Consider the following 19,493-nt stretch of genomic DNA (forward strand, 5'->3'; position numbering starts at 1 on the left):
ATAAAAATCAGTAAATCTTACCCGGCGCCCAGAACGAGTGACATACTCTTTGGGTATAACTGGCGGAGGTTCTTCTTTATGGTCAGACAGTATGAAGGCCGGTTTAATACGGTCTATCGATACTGTGACCTCGTTGTTCTTTAACAATATCTTAAAAACTTTACTTCCCCTTGATAAAACTTTATGTGGACCTGAATAAGCCGGTGTTAGAGACCCACGTGATGCGTCTTCACGGAGGAAAACGTGATCACAAGTGGCGAGATCCTTATAAACGAAGGTATTCGGCTTACCATGGCGAGTTGTTGGTGTTGGCTGCAGCTGTCTGGCAAAATTTCTGATGCGAGCTATGAAATCAGAAGTATCGGTAGTACCTACTGTGACGGGGTTAAAAAATTCACCCGGTAACCTCAGAGGTTCGCCGTATACCAGCTCAGCCGATGAAGACTGGAGATCTTCTTTGATTGCTGTTCGAATGCCTAACAGCACCCATGGTAAAGACTCGGTCCATCCCTCATTCCCATGACATACGACAGCGGCTTTGAGTTGTCGATGGAAACGTTCCACCAGCCCGTTGCATGTTGGATGGTAAGCAGTTGTATGCTTATGTTCGAACGCGGCTATCTTGGACAAACTTTGGAATAGCGCCGACTCGAACTGACGACCACGGTCGGTTGTAATATTTGTAGGGCAGCCGAATCGAGCTATCCAGCCCGAGAGCAAGGCTTTGGCAACTGTCTCCGCTGTGATGTCCTCGATCGGTATTGCTTCTGGCCAACGAGTAAACCTATCTACCGCCGTCAAACAATACCGGTAACCATTGGAGGGAGGAAGGGGTCCCACAAGGTCAATGTGGATGTGTTTAAACCGTGTCCTGGGTAAATTGAACGTACCTAATGGAGCAGTCACGTGGCGTGTTACCTTGGCACGTTGACATGGAATGCAGGCTCGTGCAAACTCTCTGCAGTCCTTGCGCACTCCTGGCCATACGAATCGCTCAGCAACTAATTTAGCCGATGCATTAGCGCCAGGGTGGCTGAGTGAGTGCAGGCTGTCGAAGACCTGCTTCCTGAAAAATTTGGGTACATATGGTCTGGAAGTCGGCGTACTTACGTCGCAGTACAGAGCTATACGACTTCCAGGTATGTGTAGTTTCTCCAGGCGCAATGATGAGCCCTCTTCTAGTAACTTAGAAAGCTCGTTGTCCGCAGCCTGGGCCTTGGCTAAAGTCTCGAGGTCGACAGGCGCTCCCAGTTCCTCGATCCGCGACAGGGTATCAGCAACGACATTATCCTTACCCGCTATATGTCGTATATCAGTTGTGAACTGGGAAATGAAGTCTAAATGTCTATACTGCCTGGGTGAACAGTTTTTCTTCCTTTCATGGAATGCAAAACTGATCGGCTTATGATCAGTATAGACTATGAAGTGTCGGGCCTCGAGCATATGCCGGAAGTGTTTTACCGCTTCATAAATGGCAAGTAGTTCCCTGTCATAAGGTGAGTACTTTACCTGAGAAGGGCTTAACTTTCGTGAGAAAAAAGCTAACGGCTCCCACGAGTTGTCCTTAAATTGTTGAAGAACTGCACCGATCGCCTTGTCTGACGCATCAGTCACCAGGGCGAGCTTAGCAGAGCAGTCTGGATGTGCTAGAAGAGCGGCGTTAGTCAAGCTCTCCTTACAAGCTTCGAAGGCAGCTAGGGTCTCCCTTGTGAGCTGGATAGGGTGTGATCCTTTTACTGAACCAGTCAACAACGCGTGCAAAGGGGCTTGAACTTCAGCAGCGTGAGGAAGAAATCTCCTATAAAAATTAAGCATGCCCAAAAATGCCCTTAGTTGCCGGACGTTGGTGGGTGCAGGGAAATCCTTAATCGCCTGGACTTTGACGTCAAGTGGTCGGGAGCCTCGTTCGGAGATGCTATAACCTAAAAATGTTACCTCTTTAGCCCCGAAAACACACTTCGACGTGTTTATCACCATGCCGTAGTCCCTCAGCCTACCAAAGATGATCCGGAGGTGCTCTTCATGCTGCTTGCCGTCGCGCGAAAACACTAAAAAATCGTCGAGATAGCAGTACACGAAATCTAGTCCCCTGGTCATCTCGTCCACAAACCTCTGGAAAGTTTGGCCCGCATTTCGAAGGCCAAAGGTCATGAAAGGGAATTCAAATAATCCAAACGGTGTGGTTATTGCCGTCTTGGGAATATCCTCTGCGCTGACAGGTATCTGATGATAGGCTTTGACCAAATCAAGGGTGCTAAAGATCTTGCAACCAGCTATAGAATGGGCAAAATCGTGAATATGACGAATTGGGTACCTGTCGGGCACAGTGCGGGCGTTCAACATGCGGTAATCGCCGCACGGCCGCCAACCGTTGTCCTTCTTACACGCTAGGTGAAGCGGAGAGGACCATGGACTCTTCGAAGGTCTGGCAATCCCGCTGGCGAGCATGGACTGAAATTCCTGCTGAGCAATTTTTAATTTATCAGGCGCAAGACGGCGGGGTGATGAGGAAACTGGAGGCCCTGGCGTCGTGAGTATGTGATGTGTGGTGTTGTGGAGTACTGTGCGATGCGTACCAGCTGGTCGAGTGATCTCTGGGAACTCGGTAAGAATTTTGTGATAAGGAGTATCACCAGTTACAACTTTGACAGAATAAAGGCTAGTATTACAATCAGCTACGAGGCTAGCTACAGCAGTTACAGAAGTAGTATTATCAACTAAGCGCTTATGTCTACAATCTACCATAAGATTATAAAAGTTCAAAAAGTCTACGCCTATGATAGGTTTTGATACATCTGCTACTACAAAACGCCAAGAAAAGCATCTGCGTAAGCCAAAGTCTAAATTTAAATGGATGTAGCCGTATGTTGAGATATTGGACCCGTTGGCGGCGCACAGTTGAAACCCTGTTGGAGCACGACGATCTCGCAGCACCGAGCGTGGGAAGACACAGAGGTCGCTACCAGTGTCGACCAGAAATTGCGTCTTCGAGGATCGGTCGGTGACGAAGAGGCGACCAGTAGAGGATGGGCAATCGTCAGTCGCCATTATCGACCGCCCATGGAGTTTTCCGCCTTGAAGTCACAGGGGCGAATGCATTTACTGGCCCTGTCTCCAAATTTGCCGTGGTACCAGCAAAGTGGGTACTTTCGGTACTGGGACTGCGATCGTTGCCTAGAAGTTGACTGGCGTCGCGGTCGAGCAGTCCTGGATCTCGATCTTCCACTTCTCTCCGACCCCAGCTTCTGTAGTTGTCTCCGGAGTTCGGCCACCTCACGCGTCAGGTCGCTGAGAGCGGAGCCGGCGCTTTCCTGGCTCACGGAGGCGACGCCAGGATTTGAAGTCGCCAGGTCGTAGACCCGGTCCGCTAAATCGGCGAGATCTTCTAGTTTAGCCGTCCCTGGTTGACCCGCCAAGACAGTCTGCGTGCCATAGGGGAGACGGCTGATCCAGATGGTTTTTAGGAAGTCGTTCGGGACATCGGATCCTGCCAAGCTCTGTAGGTGTCGAAGGAATCGGGAGGGCTTCCTGTCTCCAAGCTCCTCGTGCATCAGGAGTTGCTTCAGCTTCTTTTCGTTTGACTCAGTCAGGCGTTTGATGAGCGTCGCTTTTAATGTCTCATATTTGTTTTCCTCAGGAGGATGTATAATGATGTCCTTTACTTCTTTGGAGTATTTGTTATCCAGTTGGTTGATAACATGATTGAACTTGGTTTGGTCACTAGTTATTCGGTTGATTGCAAACTGTCCCTCCACCTGGGCAAACCAAATCTCCGGCTCTTCTGGCCAAAATGGTGGGATACGCACGCTCATCTTGTACACCTCGTTGTCGGAATCTATCGACACTTTCCCCTCACTAGACGACTCCATCGTATGTGTTTTTTCCGTCATGATGTGTTCTTCACGGGGTCACCAGTGTGGAGTAGGTAAGGAGTAAGGTAAGTGCCGAAGACTGATGATTGGAATAATGACACGAAGAATAGAGGAAGACGTATATATTTGTAATTACGTTTACAATAAATTACGAGATCAAGCGACATGCGCTCCGCGTCGAGGTCAGAACACGACTGCCTCTCTGCGGCCGGCCTGCGCTCGCGCAACGTGATGCGCCCCCCGCGCGCGGCCCCGCATCGTACGATTGGTCGAAGCTTATCGCGACCTAACGGTACTCCTCGGTCCTAGGGAGGACATCGTTCGATAAAACCTTATCGATAATTTAATAAAGTTAACTATCGATAATTTATTGCTTGTACGCATCGCTTGTAATGATAAAATGTTAATATAATATAATATGTATATATATTATAATATGTATGTATATGTATGTATATGTGTAACCTAATGAGTTACCTACAATTGTCTTACCATTTAACAATACCTCAGTCATGACCCACAGATCCTCGCACTCCGATTCCCAATTTTGAATGCGATACGATGGAGTGTCGCGTGATATTGCAAAAAGTATTGTTATCGAGGGTACTTATAAAATTACTTACGTTTATCGAAACGTTTTTTGCTTAAAACGGTTTCACAATGCATTTTTCTAATTATTATTTTCATTTCAATAATTAGTTACCTAGCCAAATTATTACAAACAATATTTTCACTCCAACTCCAAGGTATCGTATTACGAGTAGGTACGAGTTAATTGTGTCTTTATGAAGTATAGTAATAAAAAAAACAAAATAAATCTCGTGTAGAGCCATTTAAATCTCGATAATTATTTCTATTAATATTACCTATAGGTACAAACTTTTAGAACTGTCAATTAATGTCGATTGCGCGGCAAATTTGTATTTTTTTTTCTTTTTGAAAATTTCATCATCTGTTGTTTTACAGTATTTTTTTAATCATAATGATTAAAAGTATTAGAACTTATGAGATTGGTTCAAGTGTACCTTAGTTAACCTTTTGGGCTTGAAAAGTTAAAGTTACTACAATTTCCACTATCTTTAGCGTAAATCTGCGAAAGCGCCAGTAACGACTTTCAATTACGCATTTAGATGTTACTTACAAAATGAAGCAACAGCTGATCCCGACGAGGCAAAAATACCTCAAACTCAAACCTTTATTTATTCAATTAGAACTCTGCAGAAGCACAATTGAACCATCTTAACATAGAATTGCCACCTGTCTCAACTCACACAGTATTAACCCAACCGGACAAGAAGAGACCTTGGTCCTTACTTTTGGGGTCAGAAATAAATTTAAAAGGTCACCCCTTGAATAAGGCAATAAAATATCAAAACAGGTAAACGGTTTTAATTATAATACAGATTTTTAACATCCAACCAAACCGTGCGGTATCTATTAATGTTTAGAGCCAACGCCACCAATCATAATCTAAACATGGCTAGTACTTTCAGTACAATGCATGAATTATTTATTTAAAACTGATAGGTCATAAACTCTGTACTGGAAACAAATATACTGAACTCAAGAGACTAAAATGATAAGGAGCTTATCTGTGTCCCAAAACTGCAATTACTACAGCCAAGTACGTTACTTTTAATCAATTCGGTTTTAAAATATAATTATGATTTACATCAGAACTTATATACCGAAAGCCTCGGGCTGACTTATTTATAATAATTGAGTATTTGAATGAAAAATTTTTTTGTGATAAATGGAAAGATCATATATTAGTTTTATAACAAAACTGTTTTTATTTTTATTTTTTTTGCAATAATTCAAAAGTTATTTCAAAATAAAAATTAGTCTTTGAATCCAGTACCGAAGACACGCCGACAACTCCCGAAGCGTCACCCGAATGCGTGTGACGTCATAATGTTAGTTTTCACTCATTGCAGTTGATAGAAAAATAAATATGTATTGTAGTTTGAAAAACTAAACAGGATAATAAGATAAATTCATAAAATTATTGTATTGTTACCGGGTTTTTATAAGTATACAAAATTTAAATTAAATCCGTCGGTTTATAGTGGGTCTAAATCGAATCGAAAGGAGAATTGGTTACTTACAAACATATGTTTTAAGCTGATCCTGGCGATCCTTATCAGTATAAAAGGATAAATTTATGATATTATTGTATTGTCATCGGACCTTGATAGAACAAAACCCGTCGGTTTTAAGTGGGTCAAAATCGGGTCGAAACTTCGAAAGGAGTCGGTTACATACAAACATACAGATGAAGCTAATAAAAGCGTGTTAATAATAAATACAGGGTTTTGATCTATTTAATTTTGTTGTCATTATTAAATTACATATTAATTATATTAATTTTAATTATATTATTTAAATTTATATTAAAAATGGCGAACCTCAAAAGTTATCGTTTTGTACCATTATGTACGAATACTACAAAGGCAACTCCTGACAAAAATCGGTGATCATAAATATATCAACATCAAGAATATTATTTTCGTAACTAACTAACTAATTCGGAACCAACAAACAAATCGTATCTTAGCAATAAATCAATATTATTGTAATAGCCGTAAACGTTATAACATTATGACGTCACAACTATATGGTGACCAGTCATGGCGCGTTTGTAGTCACGTGATTCTAATTTAAATTTCATCAATTTTTAATTGCTTATAATTAACGGAAAAAAATGTTTTTGAAGTTATTTGTATTAAATATCAATATTATTAATAATAAAGTTTCAAAATACATAAAAAAAATCAATAATTTTTTTTTATTCAAATACTCAATTGTGTTTGTGCATAACACTAGGCAGTCAACAGCTATATGAACGTCAGATAGGAAAAGAGCCAAATTTATCCAGTCAGTAACAAAGGATTTTAACTATAGGTACTTTATTCTAATTCAACCAACTACTACTAGCTACTCCGTATGTCTTTTGGGTAGACGGAGGCAAATAGGATTTTTATTCCAACTATATCATTTGATATTTTGAAAATGTACGTTCGTGTACGGTAGGTACATTTTCATACCGTCAGAGTCATTTTGCAGATTATAGTGGTGCAGCACTGAACACTGTCTATTAGGTGGCTGGTGCTGCCGACCGGGCCTTCAGTTCCGCTTTCCAGAATACCTTCACCCTTCTAGGTGCTACTACTACTGAAATAGCGGTACTCTATCGCGTCGTTCAGGTCTCTAACTGACAGGATTTCTCATATTATCGTAACAACCTCGCTCGTTCTAACGAGAACAAATTATCGCCAAGGAATTCTGCTGCAGGATAATGGCAAGAGAGATTATAAGCTTAACTATGCATTATTATGTTCAGGAATATGGTGGATTTTGAATACTATCGTCGTCTGAAAGTATCTCCTTTCGATAAACTTCATTAAGGATGCAGATCTGATCCCATCTTTGTTCCGTAGGAATGCTACGACAGTCTAAACGTTACACTGTACAAAGAAAATTGCCCTAAATATAGTCGGTTGTTCCAACATCCGTAATATGGCTAGCCTGCCTTGCTAGCCCTTGATTGTAACTGCTACCAATGGAGGCATTGCTCTTGTGTTGTCCACAGTTGTGCGAGTGCAAAAATGAAGAACTGAGCTCGTGGGGAGCTATGTCGAATGAATCTGTGTTAAGATTATGACAGTATAGGACAGTTAGCTGTGGATGCGAAGACAGGACATTACTTTATTCATCCGTAAACACGCGAGGCAGCCACGGACAGCGATATAGCAAGAACTAAACTAGCAAAGTTTAGTTCGCTTACCAGACTTTGTCATGTTTTAAATGCAGTATATCCTCTGTATAGCATTGCATTTATGACTATTGATAAACTTAATTCACCCGTAAACACGAGAAGCAGGCACGGATAGCGATATAGCAAGAACTAAACCAGCAAAGTTTAGTTCGCTTACCAGACTTATATTTTAAAAGCCGTATAGTCTGTACATTTCATTTATTGCCCCCCCCCCCCCCCTAAAAGCAAAGAAATGAGAAGTCATTTGGCGGAGCTTTCTCGTAAAGGGTAGGGGTTCCAAGTTTAAAGCAGATACGAATCTAACGCATTCTCATTTCAGTCACCTGTCGCACCCACTGCACTCACACCTTACGCTGGCTGCAGCGAGGCTCTCCGCGAAGCCTTCTTACGGAGAAACATCCCATCGGAAGCTGTCGAACTAATGTTGGCATCGCTTTCCAGTAACACTAAGAAGCAATATAACGTAACTTATAAACTATGGTGGCAATTTTGTCTAGATAGAAATATTTCCAATTTTGAAAGTACAGTAGCGACAGTTATATCGTTTTTAACAAATGAGTTTAACAAAGGGGCTTCATATGGTACTTTAAACTCGCACAGGTCTGCCTTGTCTTTAATCTTAGGAAATAATATCGGGTCGGATGAATGCATAAAACGACTCCTAAAGGGAGCATTCAAATTGAAACCCAGTAATCCTAAATACAATAATTATTCTTGGGACCCACAATTAGTTTTGAACCATATCTCAAGCTGGTTTCCTAATATAAACATTAATTTGGAGCAGTTGACTAAAAAAATAGTAATTTTACTTGCGCTGTGTACAGCACAGCGGGTCCAAACTTTATCCCTTATCAATCTTAATAATATTTATTTCTCAGACAGTGGAGCTAAGATTTTCATAACAGACTTGATAAAAACTTCGGCTCCGGGTAGAGATCAACCCCTTCTTATACTTCCATACTTTAAAGAAAATATAAGTATTTGTCCCGCTACTGCACTTTCTGATTATATCAATGTCACAAAACATTTGAGGAATGAGGAGGACAATAGATTAATACTAACTTTTAAAAAACCTAATAAACCCGCCACAACTCAAACAATCAGTCTTTGGATCAAAAACGTGTTATCGGAAAGTGGTGTGTTGTGTTTTTTATTTCATTCCCACTTCTGTTCCTAAATTCAGAAGAGGGATAGTGATTCTCACGCGTCCTTAACCGTTTGCTTTCTGAAAATGGCAGTTTGACTCTTCAAACGAATTAGTTCATTACACTTTTAAATTACCCTCAATAATACTTTATAAACTTTTCATTGTTTCGTTTAAGTGAAATTAAAATAGTAGTTGTGTGGCTAAGTATATAACGCAAAATTTTGGTGAGTATATTCCGATCATTTGCTATCTAAGGAGAAGCGAGCTTCTTATCAATTTATAGCTTAAAGCAGCTTTGGTATAGTAATTGAAGCATTTATTTAAACCTTTTGTGATTTATGTGTTTTGTTTAACAAAATTACAGCATATGATTTAATTACGCTTATTTCACCTTTGTATAGTACGATACGTATTCTTTTTTAAATGTACCCGCAACTTAGTTTTTTTCTTTACGTTAACGAAATATTAAGTTAATAGTTTTTTTTTCTTCATATTTAATTTTTATCGTTTCCTTGTATCGACATTTTCCTCCATTGTAAAAAAAAAAAAAAATTACGTACGAGATGCCTAATAAGAAGCACAAAGACCGAAGCCGTTCTAGGAATCGTAGTGCTACACCTCCTATACGCAGCCGACGACGGTATAGTCCTTTCAACGATGCATTAACACAACAAATGCAACAAATTTCAGATAGACTAAAGTCGTTAGAAGAACGTCACTCTTCTCCGTCACGACGAGGATCCAACACTGGCGGTGTGACAACAACGCCGCCGAGGTCACGGATCGTCGAGCCCGTCGCTGTGCATCCGGAGCCTGCGGCGCACTCAGGGTCGGCGGTCCCTTCTTCACCGGGACATTCCGGGAGCGCCACAGTCGGCTGCGATCGTAACGCTACTAATCGTATTGTTGATGCTATACGATCAATCAATACGACGGTGAGGTTGAGCCAATCTTATTACATTTCAAATTTTGATCCGAGTATAAACGATATAGAAACCTGGTGTGAGGAGGTCGATTGCGCTAAGGTTATAAATCAATGGAATGATAATGAGTGTCTATCTCGTATAGGTAATTGTTTAAAGGGAGATGCTAGGACCTGGCTCAATGAATGGGTAACATCAGACCGTAGTTGGAGCAATTTTAAAAAAGAATTTAAACCTTTGTGTCCTAAGAAACCTGATATCGCGAATATTTTATATGACGTTATGAGTACCAATTCTGATAAATACCTAACGTATGCAGACTATGCTCGTCGCTCTCTTCTAAGGTTGCGTGTTGTTAGGGGGTTAAGTGACGAACTTATATCTGCAATAATAATACGAGGGATTACGGATCCGCAGATTCGCGCTGCAGCCATTAATGCAAAGCTAACGACAAATGAATTGGTTGAATTCTTTTCAATTTACGTTAAATCCAATTCCTCCTCAAACAGACATTTTGATCACAGGTCGCGCTATGATCGTTCTTTAAAATCTGAACATGTAGTTAATAATCGTAAACGACGATTTAACGAACAGAAATGTTTCTTGTGCGGTCAACATGGTCATACACAATCAAATTGTTCTAAAAAAGCTAAGTCGATTCTTTCTAATCAAAGTAATGACCATAAATATTTTTCTATTAATAATTCGAATAAATCTGTATTGTGTGATTTCTGCAAAAAACCCGGCCATAAAACTGAGGCGTGTTTTGCAAAATTAAAGTCGGGAGGCACGTAATACAAACAATGTTAATTTTTGCGAAGAAAACCCGGACAGTAAGAATAAAGATTGTTGTAGCTGTCATCCAGGGAATCCCAGTCGATGTCTTAATCGATAGCGGCTCTAGTATATCATTATTTTCCTTATCATTATTAAAGCATTTGAAATGTGCGCGAATGCCTGCATTTAGGATCTTGCGTGGTATTGGTGGGCAGGAAATTGAATCGACTTATTTTGTCACTTTACCAATAGAGTTTAATGAAATTACTTTAGAAGTAGATTTACACGTAGTTAGTTCAAAATTGATGAATACACCAATCATCATTGGCACCGATATATTAAATCGTGAAGCCCTAGTTTACGTCGATGATGTCCTCATTATGAGCGGTACGGTTGAGGAGGGTTTGTCGATTTTACGTAGAGTTCTTAAAACTCTTACAAGCGCGGAGTTTTCCATAAATTTAAAGAAATGCTCTTTTCTATCTACTTAAATCGAATATTTGGGACGTACGATTAGTCAGGGTCAGGTACGACCGAGTGGTCAAAAGATTAAAGCTTTGGTCGAAGCACCGATTCCAAAGACCGTTAAACAAACCAGACAGTTCAAGTTATTTTCGACGTTACATAGCTGGCTTTGCTATAAAGGCTGTGCCTATTACAAAGTTGACGAAAAAAGGGGTACCTTTTATTTGGAGTAGTGAACAAGAAGAAGCACGCCAAGTAATTATTTCTCATCTTACCAGTGAACCTGTGTTAGCTATGTATGATCCGGCTTTACCTATTGAAGTTCATATAGATGCCAGCTGTATAGGATATGGTGCAGTGCTTCTTCAGGTTCATGAAAAGGGGCATAAGCGGGTGGTGAGTTACTTCAGTAAACAAACTCAAGGTGCTGAGCCAAGGTATCATTCCTATGAGCTGGAAACTTGAAACTTTAGCCGTTGTAAAGGCCTTGCAAAATTATAGACACTATCTGGTTGGTGTTATTATTTGTAAAAAAAAATACATTGACCATTGTTTGATATGTATAGCACATAAAAACGCACATTTTTCCAAATACTGTCTTTTGTAATTTGTATCCTATGTTTGGTCAAGATTCCACTGAATTAAAAATATTTTTTTATAATGTTATCTCTTTGTTTGGGACCTCTAAAATTATTTGTGGCAGATCGGGGTCGAATGTTTCAGAGTTCAGAAATAACAAAACTTTTTACTGACTTGGGCATTGACATGCATCTCATAACACCAGAGATGCATAATTCAAACGGGCAGGTTGAACGTTATTGTCGAACCTTACTCAACATGGTTCGTATAGAATGCAATCACCGACAAAATGATTGGTCTGATGTCATATGGCGACTACAGCTGGTTCTGAACATTACAAAACAGAAAACTACAAGCTTTTCACCTCTGAATCTATTGGTGGGTATTAAAGCTGCGTGACCTGTTTTACGTTACCTCATTGGTGACATCGCACTAGAAGGCTCTCGTCCCAATCGCGACGCATTACGAGAAATGCGTAGACAACGTGTTTCTGAGCGTTTAAAAAAAATATAACCAACGTTGGCAAGACAAAACTGTGAATGCTAGCCGAAAGGCATCACGGTTATTTGAAATTAATTCTTTGCTTTTTGTTATAAAACAGGCTCAAACAACTGGCAAACTCGACTCGGGTATGCGCGGCCCATATCGCGTGGTCAAAACGCTTCCCCACGGTCGATACGAGCTGCAGTTACTGGAGGGCTCTTATGGCAAATCGACGCAAGCTGCGACAGAATTCATGGTGCCGTGGCGTGGGGAGTGGACTCCTGAGACATGTGCTGCGTTTTTTGAGGGTGAGCTGATCCCTAATTTGTGATAAGCGAACGACGTGCCTATGTCACAAATTATAGTTTTCCCATGATAAGCTAACGTCGTGCCTATGTCATGTGGTTGTTTTATTTTCTATGTGTAACGTATAGTATGCTAACGTCGTGCCTATGCTATACAATTGTCTTGGACTCATGATAAGCTAACGTCGTGCCTATGTCATGTGGTTGTTTTATTTTCTATGTGTAACGTATAGTATGCTAACGTCGTGCCTATGCTATACAATTGCCTTGGACTCATGATAAGCTAACGTCGTGCCTATGTCATGTGGTTGTTTTATTTTCTATGTGTAACGTATAGTATGCTAACGTCGTGCCTATGCTATACAATTGTCTTGGACTCATGATAAGCTAACGTCGTGCCTATGTCATGTGGTCGTTTTATTTTATATGCGTAATGTATAATATGCTAACGTCGTGCCTATGTTATACATTTGTCTTGGACTCATGATATGCTAACGTCGTGCCTATGTCATGTGGTCGTTTTATTTTATATGCGTAACGTATAATATGCTAACGTCGTGCCTATGTTATACGTCATTTGTTTTGGACTCATGATATGCTAACGTCGTGCCTATGTCATATGGTCGTTTTATTTTATATGCGTAAAGTATAATACGCGAACGTTGTGCCCATGTTATACTGTCATTGGTGTCAGAGATAGCGAACGTAGTGCTTCCTCTCTGTGTATTGCGCTTACCTGTTATAAGGGGAGTGTAATGTTTATTAGTTGCTAATACCTTATCATTAATCCTTCCCAGATGCTGCCAGTATTGAAGATGAGGAGTCCACAAATGACCCAGTCGTTGTTGTTGAACCTGCATCAGGCACTTCGAGAGGAGCCTGTACTTCTCCGCATAAAACAAAGGAGAACGAGGACGTCCTCCAGTCAGGAGAGGCCGTGTTAGACAAAAACTAAAACAGCGCCAATAGAGGGGATGACAAGTGGTGGCGGATTGCAGATAAAAGCGCTGGCGCGCTCATTCGCGGCACCATTCGTCGCGAGTCAATTGACATACTACAACTCTGCCCGTTTGTGAAGTCAACTGCCTAGTTATTTTCCTTTGTATAAGATTTTTTTACTGTAATGTTTAAAGAAATTATTGTGGAATTAGTGTAAAATTATTTTATAATTTTGTATTTTGTATTTCGTGTTCTTGGTTTTAAATTTAAATGGTATTAGTGTTAATAAAGTTATTAACGAGTTTTGTAAATAATTGTAACGTTGTGTTTTTTATTTCATTCCCACTTCTGTTCCTAAATATACAATATTTTCAACTGATATCGAAATGTACGAAAATAGTAATAATGTAATTGAACTGAGAACATAATATTTTAATATTCAGACAAAGCTGTATTGTTTCGATATACGTAGTTTTTATTGTAAACTGCACATATTTTCATAGAAAAATACTGTAAAACAACAGATGATGAAATTTTCAAAAAGAAAAAAAAAATACAAATTTGCCGCGCAATTGACATTAATTGACAGTTTTAAAAGTCGTATTTGCATCCAAGGCACCTTCAAATCTGTGCTTAATTTTTTCATAAAATCTTTGCGGCTCATTGTATTTTATTTATTTATTTATTTTTTTATTTTTTATTGTGTGATAGGGAAGCGCTTGACCACGATCTCGCCTAATGGTAAGCTGAGATGTGGCCTATGATGGAGCGCGCTTCCCTAGAAGGAAGCATTAGCATTTATCTACATTATTTTGATATTATATGATATAGAAATTGTTAAAATTCTATATCATGCCGTAAAATATCGCCACTGACCACCTATAACTTTTCCTGTATTAACTGAACATACAGGAATATGGTTTTCGGGCTTCTCTTATCTCTTTATAGTGCTTGTATCCTCAATGTATACCACCATGACATTGTGGCGTTGCCACTTTTATTATCTATATTTTATTATCTGTGGCGTTCCGAAACGGAACGCACTTGATCGAATTTTAAATTGATTCGACGATAGTGAAAATGATTCACTAGGACAATAGTTAAATATTCAGACAAAGCTGTATTGTTTCGATATACGTAGTTTTTATTGTAAACTGCACATATTTTCATAGAAAAATACTGTAAAACAACAGATGATGAAATTTTCAAAAAGAAAAAAAAAAATACAAATTTGCCGCGCAATTGACATTAATTGACAGTTTTAAAAGTTTGTACCTATAGGTAATATTAATAGAAATAATTATCGAGATTTAAATGGCTCTACACGAGATTTATTTTGTTTTTTTTATTACTATACTTCATAAAGACACAATTAACTCGTACCTACTCGTAATACGATACCTTGGAGTTGGAGCGAAAATATTGTTTGTAATAATTTGGCTAGGTAACTAATTATTGAAATGAAAATAATAATTAGAAAAATGCATTGTGAAACCGTTTTAAGCAAAAAACGTTTCGATAAACGAATTATGTTTTTGAATGAAATACAAATTATTGCATGCTTTTAAAATACAAGACTTAACTATCTACTAATGAAAGTTTTCATGCATTTTGTTCGAAACACGGTAGGTCAGCCGTGTTTTGTTACTTTAAAAGTGACATTCGAAAATGAAACAATGATTTACGGAAAAGCACAGATAGAAACGCGTTTAATCGAGATTGGGTATCTAATATTAAGATAATTGGAATACTTAATGAAAATAGGAATTGTAGAGTCAGTAATAATTCAGATTAGTTTATTGATATCATATTAGATACTTACTTAGGTCGAGTGAACGCGTTTTTACAATTCGTTCTATACAAAGTATGTTTTTAACTAAATTTTCGAATTTCATCGTGTATTTTACAATAATTTTGAATGATTTGAATGCGAAATGTACTAATGTATGATCAAACGAACTTCAGAGTGAAGTTTGATCATTATTATATGAATCGTTTCATTCGAAGATATTATTTACTATGTAGTTCCCTTTTTCAATGCTAGCAACTACGCACGCCTTTAGATTTTATTTTTTTTTAATTGTGGGTATTACGACCTGACAAGTATTTGCTCGCTTTGTACGATATTCGTTATTTTTAGAGTCTGTAATCTTACAAAACTTTGGGTTAGGGTGTGGTGGGTGTTAATATCTTCGAATGAAGCGATTCATATAATAATGATCGAACTTCACTCTGAAGTTCGTTTGATCATATATTATATTTCATCGCTTCATTCTTCAGATATTATTCACTATGTAGATGTTAAGAGATAAAAGTTTTGTAAGAATCATTTTGGGTGCAAGTTTAGAATAAAACATATATAGATATTATTAGTTTTATTTTGTATATTAACAAAAATATAATCAAACATTAAACAAGCCGGGTCATTTTGACCCAACCTCAATGACGCCGGGTTAAAACGGTTTCACAATGCATTTTTCTAATTATTATTTTCATTTCAATAATTAGTTACCTAGCCAAATTATTACAAACAATATTTTCGCTCCAACTCCAAGGTATCGTATTATGAGTAGGTACGAGTTAACACTAGAGCGCTCGCGCCTAAAATTTTCCTTGAGTGCACGCGTGGGTCACATATGTCACCCAATACGACGCACGTTTTTTTCATAAAAATCGTAGTTAAAAAAGTAAACGAAGTACTTATTTATGAATCAACTTTATTTTTAAGTGATGAAACAAAAAAATATCAATATTTTCTCATTTTACTTAAATTATGAGCTAAACATAAACCTCTGTGAAAAGTAACTAATTTATTACTTATTGTGATCAATCAGTTTTTTTTACTTTGGAAACTACAAATTTGGTAAAAATAATCATCTAATTATAAAGTTTAAGAATAAGTTGTTCTTATCCAATAAAATTTTATTGTCAACTAGGTTTCCGCCCGCGGCTTCGCTCGCGCCGTCAAAGAAAACCCGCATAGTTCCCGCTCCCGTGGGATTTCCGGGATTTTCCCGGGATAAAAAGTAGCCTATGTCCTTCCTCGGGTATCAAAATATCTCCATACCAAATTTCATAAAAATTGGTTCAGTAGTTTAGGCGTGATTGAGTAACAGACAGACAGACAGAGTTACTTTCGCATTTATAATATTATAGTATGGATAAAAAATAAGTATGTCCTAGCACTCGAATATGAGTATTTTATTTCGATTTTCGTTACCCATATATTAATAATTTCTTAAAAGTATAAATTGATCATAAGAGCAGTAACAAATAAAAGCGGTATACTTGATTTTCACTCGTAATTGTATGATTTCAAAAACTTCCTAGAACGCTCGCGCGGGGGACCTGCGTCACCCATGTACTTTTATATTTTCGCAGTGTACACTTCGTTGCACCAAGGAAGCTGATACGCTGCTAAAATGTCCGGTGATTGGTAGTCGGGGAATACCTGAGACAACAACACTCAAGCACGATTGTTTAAAAAAATATTTAGCAATATATAGCACTGGGTGACCTATGTCCCACGCGCGTGCGCTCTAGTGTTAATTGTGTCTTTATGAAGTATAGTAATAAAAAAAACAAAATAAATCCTACTATTTTCGTACATTTCGATATCAGTTGAAAATATTGTATCATATAAAATTTTTGGTTAATGCAGCTGGTATAACAAGGTAATGCGCTTTCGTGTTTTAACTACATAATTAGTTCAATATTAATTTAGCCGTAAAATACGTTATTTTGTTATTAATTTGAATAATATTATTGTAAGGAATCTAATTCAGTGTTAGATTTTCAAAATTAGATTAAGGATAATTTGTAATAATTGAAATAAATATTTTTGGATGTACATACTGGTATTTTTATTTTATTCCCCTGTGCTCATATTATGTCATGAAACCTTTCAGTAGATACATGGACGAAATCGCAGCCAGCGCCCAGCAGCAATTAGCTATAACATACCTATAGGTATTAGGTAAGGTAATAAATAATAATTTGGAAAATCCAAAAGTGCACGCCTCATAATTTTTTTTTAATAAATATTTATTAATTATTATTTTTGTTTATTTAATAACAATTAAACCACATCGAATCAGACCCTGAAAAATGAAAGGGTTCTATTCCTGAGCATACTCAAGCGTAAGAGAAAAAAAAAGACTCGATTAGTAAAGTATTTCGGTCGCTATCGTGTTAACAAGAAAAAGGATCCGCACATACAGACACACGGACGTCCAAGACAGAACTTTTTTAAACTGTTTTTTAACTAGTTTAAATAACAAAAATGACATCAAAAATATCATGAACGTTAAAAATAGTGTTTTTTCTTAATATGTGTGTGTATGTATTATCTTACAAGTGCAATGTATGATACATAAAGACATTTTAAATTTGAAAAATCAGATGTTTTGCGCGAAGTGACAGTAGTACCCACCTCAACGCTTCGCTTATGAGGCGTGCAATAGCTCTATAGTTAATACGCACCTTGATACTTACCGTAGAGTTGTTTGATGTTGAATCCGTAATAAATAAAATTAACACAATACATAATTGAATGTTACGTTTGATACACAATACACACTACTTACTCAGAGCCGTATAGTCTGTACATTTCATTTATTGCCCCCCCCCCCCCCCTAAAAGCAAAGAAATGAGAAGTCATTTGGCAGAGCTTTCTCGTAAAGGGTAGGGGTTCCAAGTTTAAAGCAGATACGAATCTAACGCATTCTCATTTCAGTCACCTGTCGCGCCCACTGCACTCACACCTTACGCTGGCTGCAGCGAGGCTCTCCGCGAAGCCTTCTTACGGAGAAACATCCCATCGGAAGCTGTCGAACTAATGTTGGCATCGCTTTCCAGTAACACTAAGAAGCAATATAACGTAACTTATAAACTATGGTGGCAATTTTGTCTAGATAGAAATATTTCCAATTTTGAAAGTACAGTAGCGACAGTTATATCGTTTTTAACAAATGAGTTTAACAAAGGGGCTTCATATGGTACTTTAAACTCGCACAGGTCTGCCTTGTCTTTAATTTTAGGAAATAATATCGGGTCGGATGAATGCATAAAACGACTCCTAAAGGGAGCATTCAAATTGAAACCCAGTAATCCTAAATACAATAATTATTCTTGGGACCCACAATTAGTTTTGAACCATATCTCAAGCTGGTTTCCTAATATAAACATTAATTTGGAGCAGTTGACTAAAAAAATAGTAATTTTACTTGCGCTGTGTACAGCACAGCGGGTCCAAACTTTATCCCTTATCAATCTTAATAATATTTATTTCTCAGACAGTGGAGCTAAGATTTTCATAACAGACTTGATAAAAACTTCGGCTCCGGGTAGAGATCAACCCCTTCTTATACTTCCATATTTTAAAGAAAATATAAGTATTTGTCCCGCTACTGCACTTTCTGATTATATCAATGTCACAAAACATTTGAGGAATGAGGAGGACAATAGATTAATACTAACTTTTAAAAAACCTAATAAACCCGCCACAACTCAAACAATCAGTCTTTGGATCAAAAACGTGTTATCGGAAAGTGGTGTCAACATTTCAATATTTAGTTCACATAGCACAAGACACGCTTCAACATCTACTGCTTGTGCTAGTGGTGTATGCGTTGATAATATACGTAAAACTGCTGGCTGGAGTGTGTTATTATCAAATAAAATATTAATATCTTGGTCTTCATCCGCAGCCGATAATGTTGACGTAGACGTGGAAGCCTCATTGCCAAGACTATATATTTCCTTGGTGCCTATAGAGCGCAGTACATTATCCGGAACTGTGTAAGAGTAGCAGCATTTTCCTGCCCTCTTTAGGTCGAATCTTATGTATAAAATGGCATTTAAAGTTTTTACCGACAAACGGTTGCGAAGCTTAGTTTTGACGACATTCATTTGGCTAAAAACACGTTCTATTTCCGCGTTGGAATGTGGTAGTGATAATAATGATATTGCCAGCTGTGATAAATCTGCAAAAGGGTTATTACCAGCTGCGTCTTTATAATCCATTACTTCATTCCAGAATTCCAAGGTGGAAGTTGTGCATGTCCATGAAATGTCGACTAAATTTACGTATGCAAGGTAGCAAAACTCAGTTTCAGCCTGTACTAAAAAGGTTTCTTTAGTGCATAAAATCCAGAGTAATGCAGTTTAGTCGTAAGATCATCCTACTTCGATTATTTACAACTGCTACGTTCGTTACGCTAAGCT

General features: G+C 38.2%; 2 protein-coding genes and 1 pseudogene across 2 annotated transcripts; 2 read left to right on the forward strand and 1 right to left on the reverse strand.

The window, feature by feature from the left end:
• Positions 1 to 3,047: 3,047 nt before the first annotated feature.
• Positions 3,048 to 3,890, reverse strand: LOC149895171 (uncharacterized). The gene has a single exon (XM_090119171.1). The coding sequence runs from the start codon at positions 3,888 to 3,890 to the stop codon at positions 3,048 to 3,050; it is 843 nt and encodes a 280-aa protein (XP_089975297.1).
• Positions 3,891 to 9,345: 5,455 nt separating this feature from the next.
• On the forward strand, positions 9,346 to 13,582 carry LOC149895172 (uncharacterized). The gene has a single exon (XM_090119232.1). It carries the CDS (start codon positions 9,361 to 9,363, stop codon positions 10,513 to 10,515), a length of 1,155 nt encoding a protein of 384 aa, XP_089975358.1. The 5' UTR covers positions 9,346 to 9,360; the 3' UTR covers positions 10,516 to 13,582.
• LOC149895173 (uncharacterized) lies at positions 11,623 to 13,582 on the forward strand (annotated as a pseudogene).
• Positions 13,583 to 19,493: the final 5,911 nt, after the last annotated feature.

This window comes from Colias eurytheme, chromosome 32 (genome assembly GCF_061535395.1).
Source record: "Colias eurytheme isolate Ceu_HAF_F1 chromosome 32, ilColEury1 Martin Lab GWU primary, whole genome shotgun sequence".
NCBI lineage: Eukaryota > Metazoa > Arthropoda > Insecta > Lepidoptera > Pieridae > Colias > Colias eurytheme.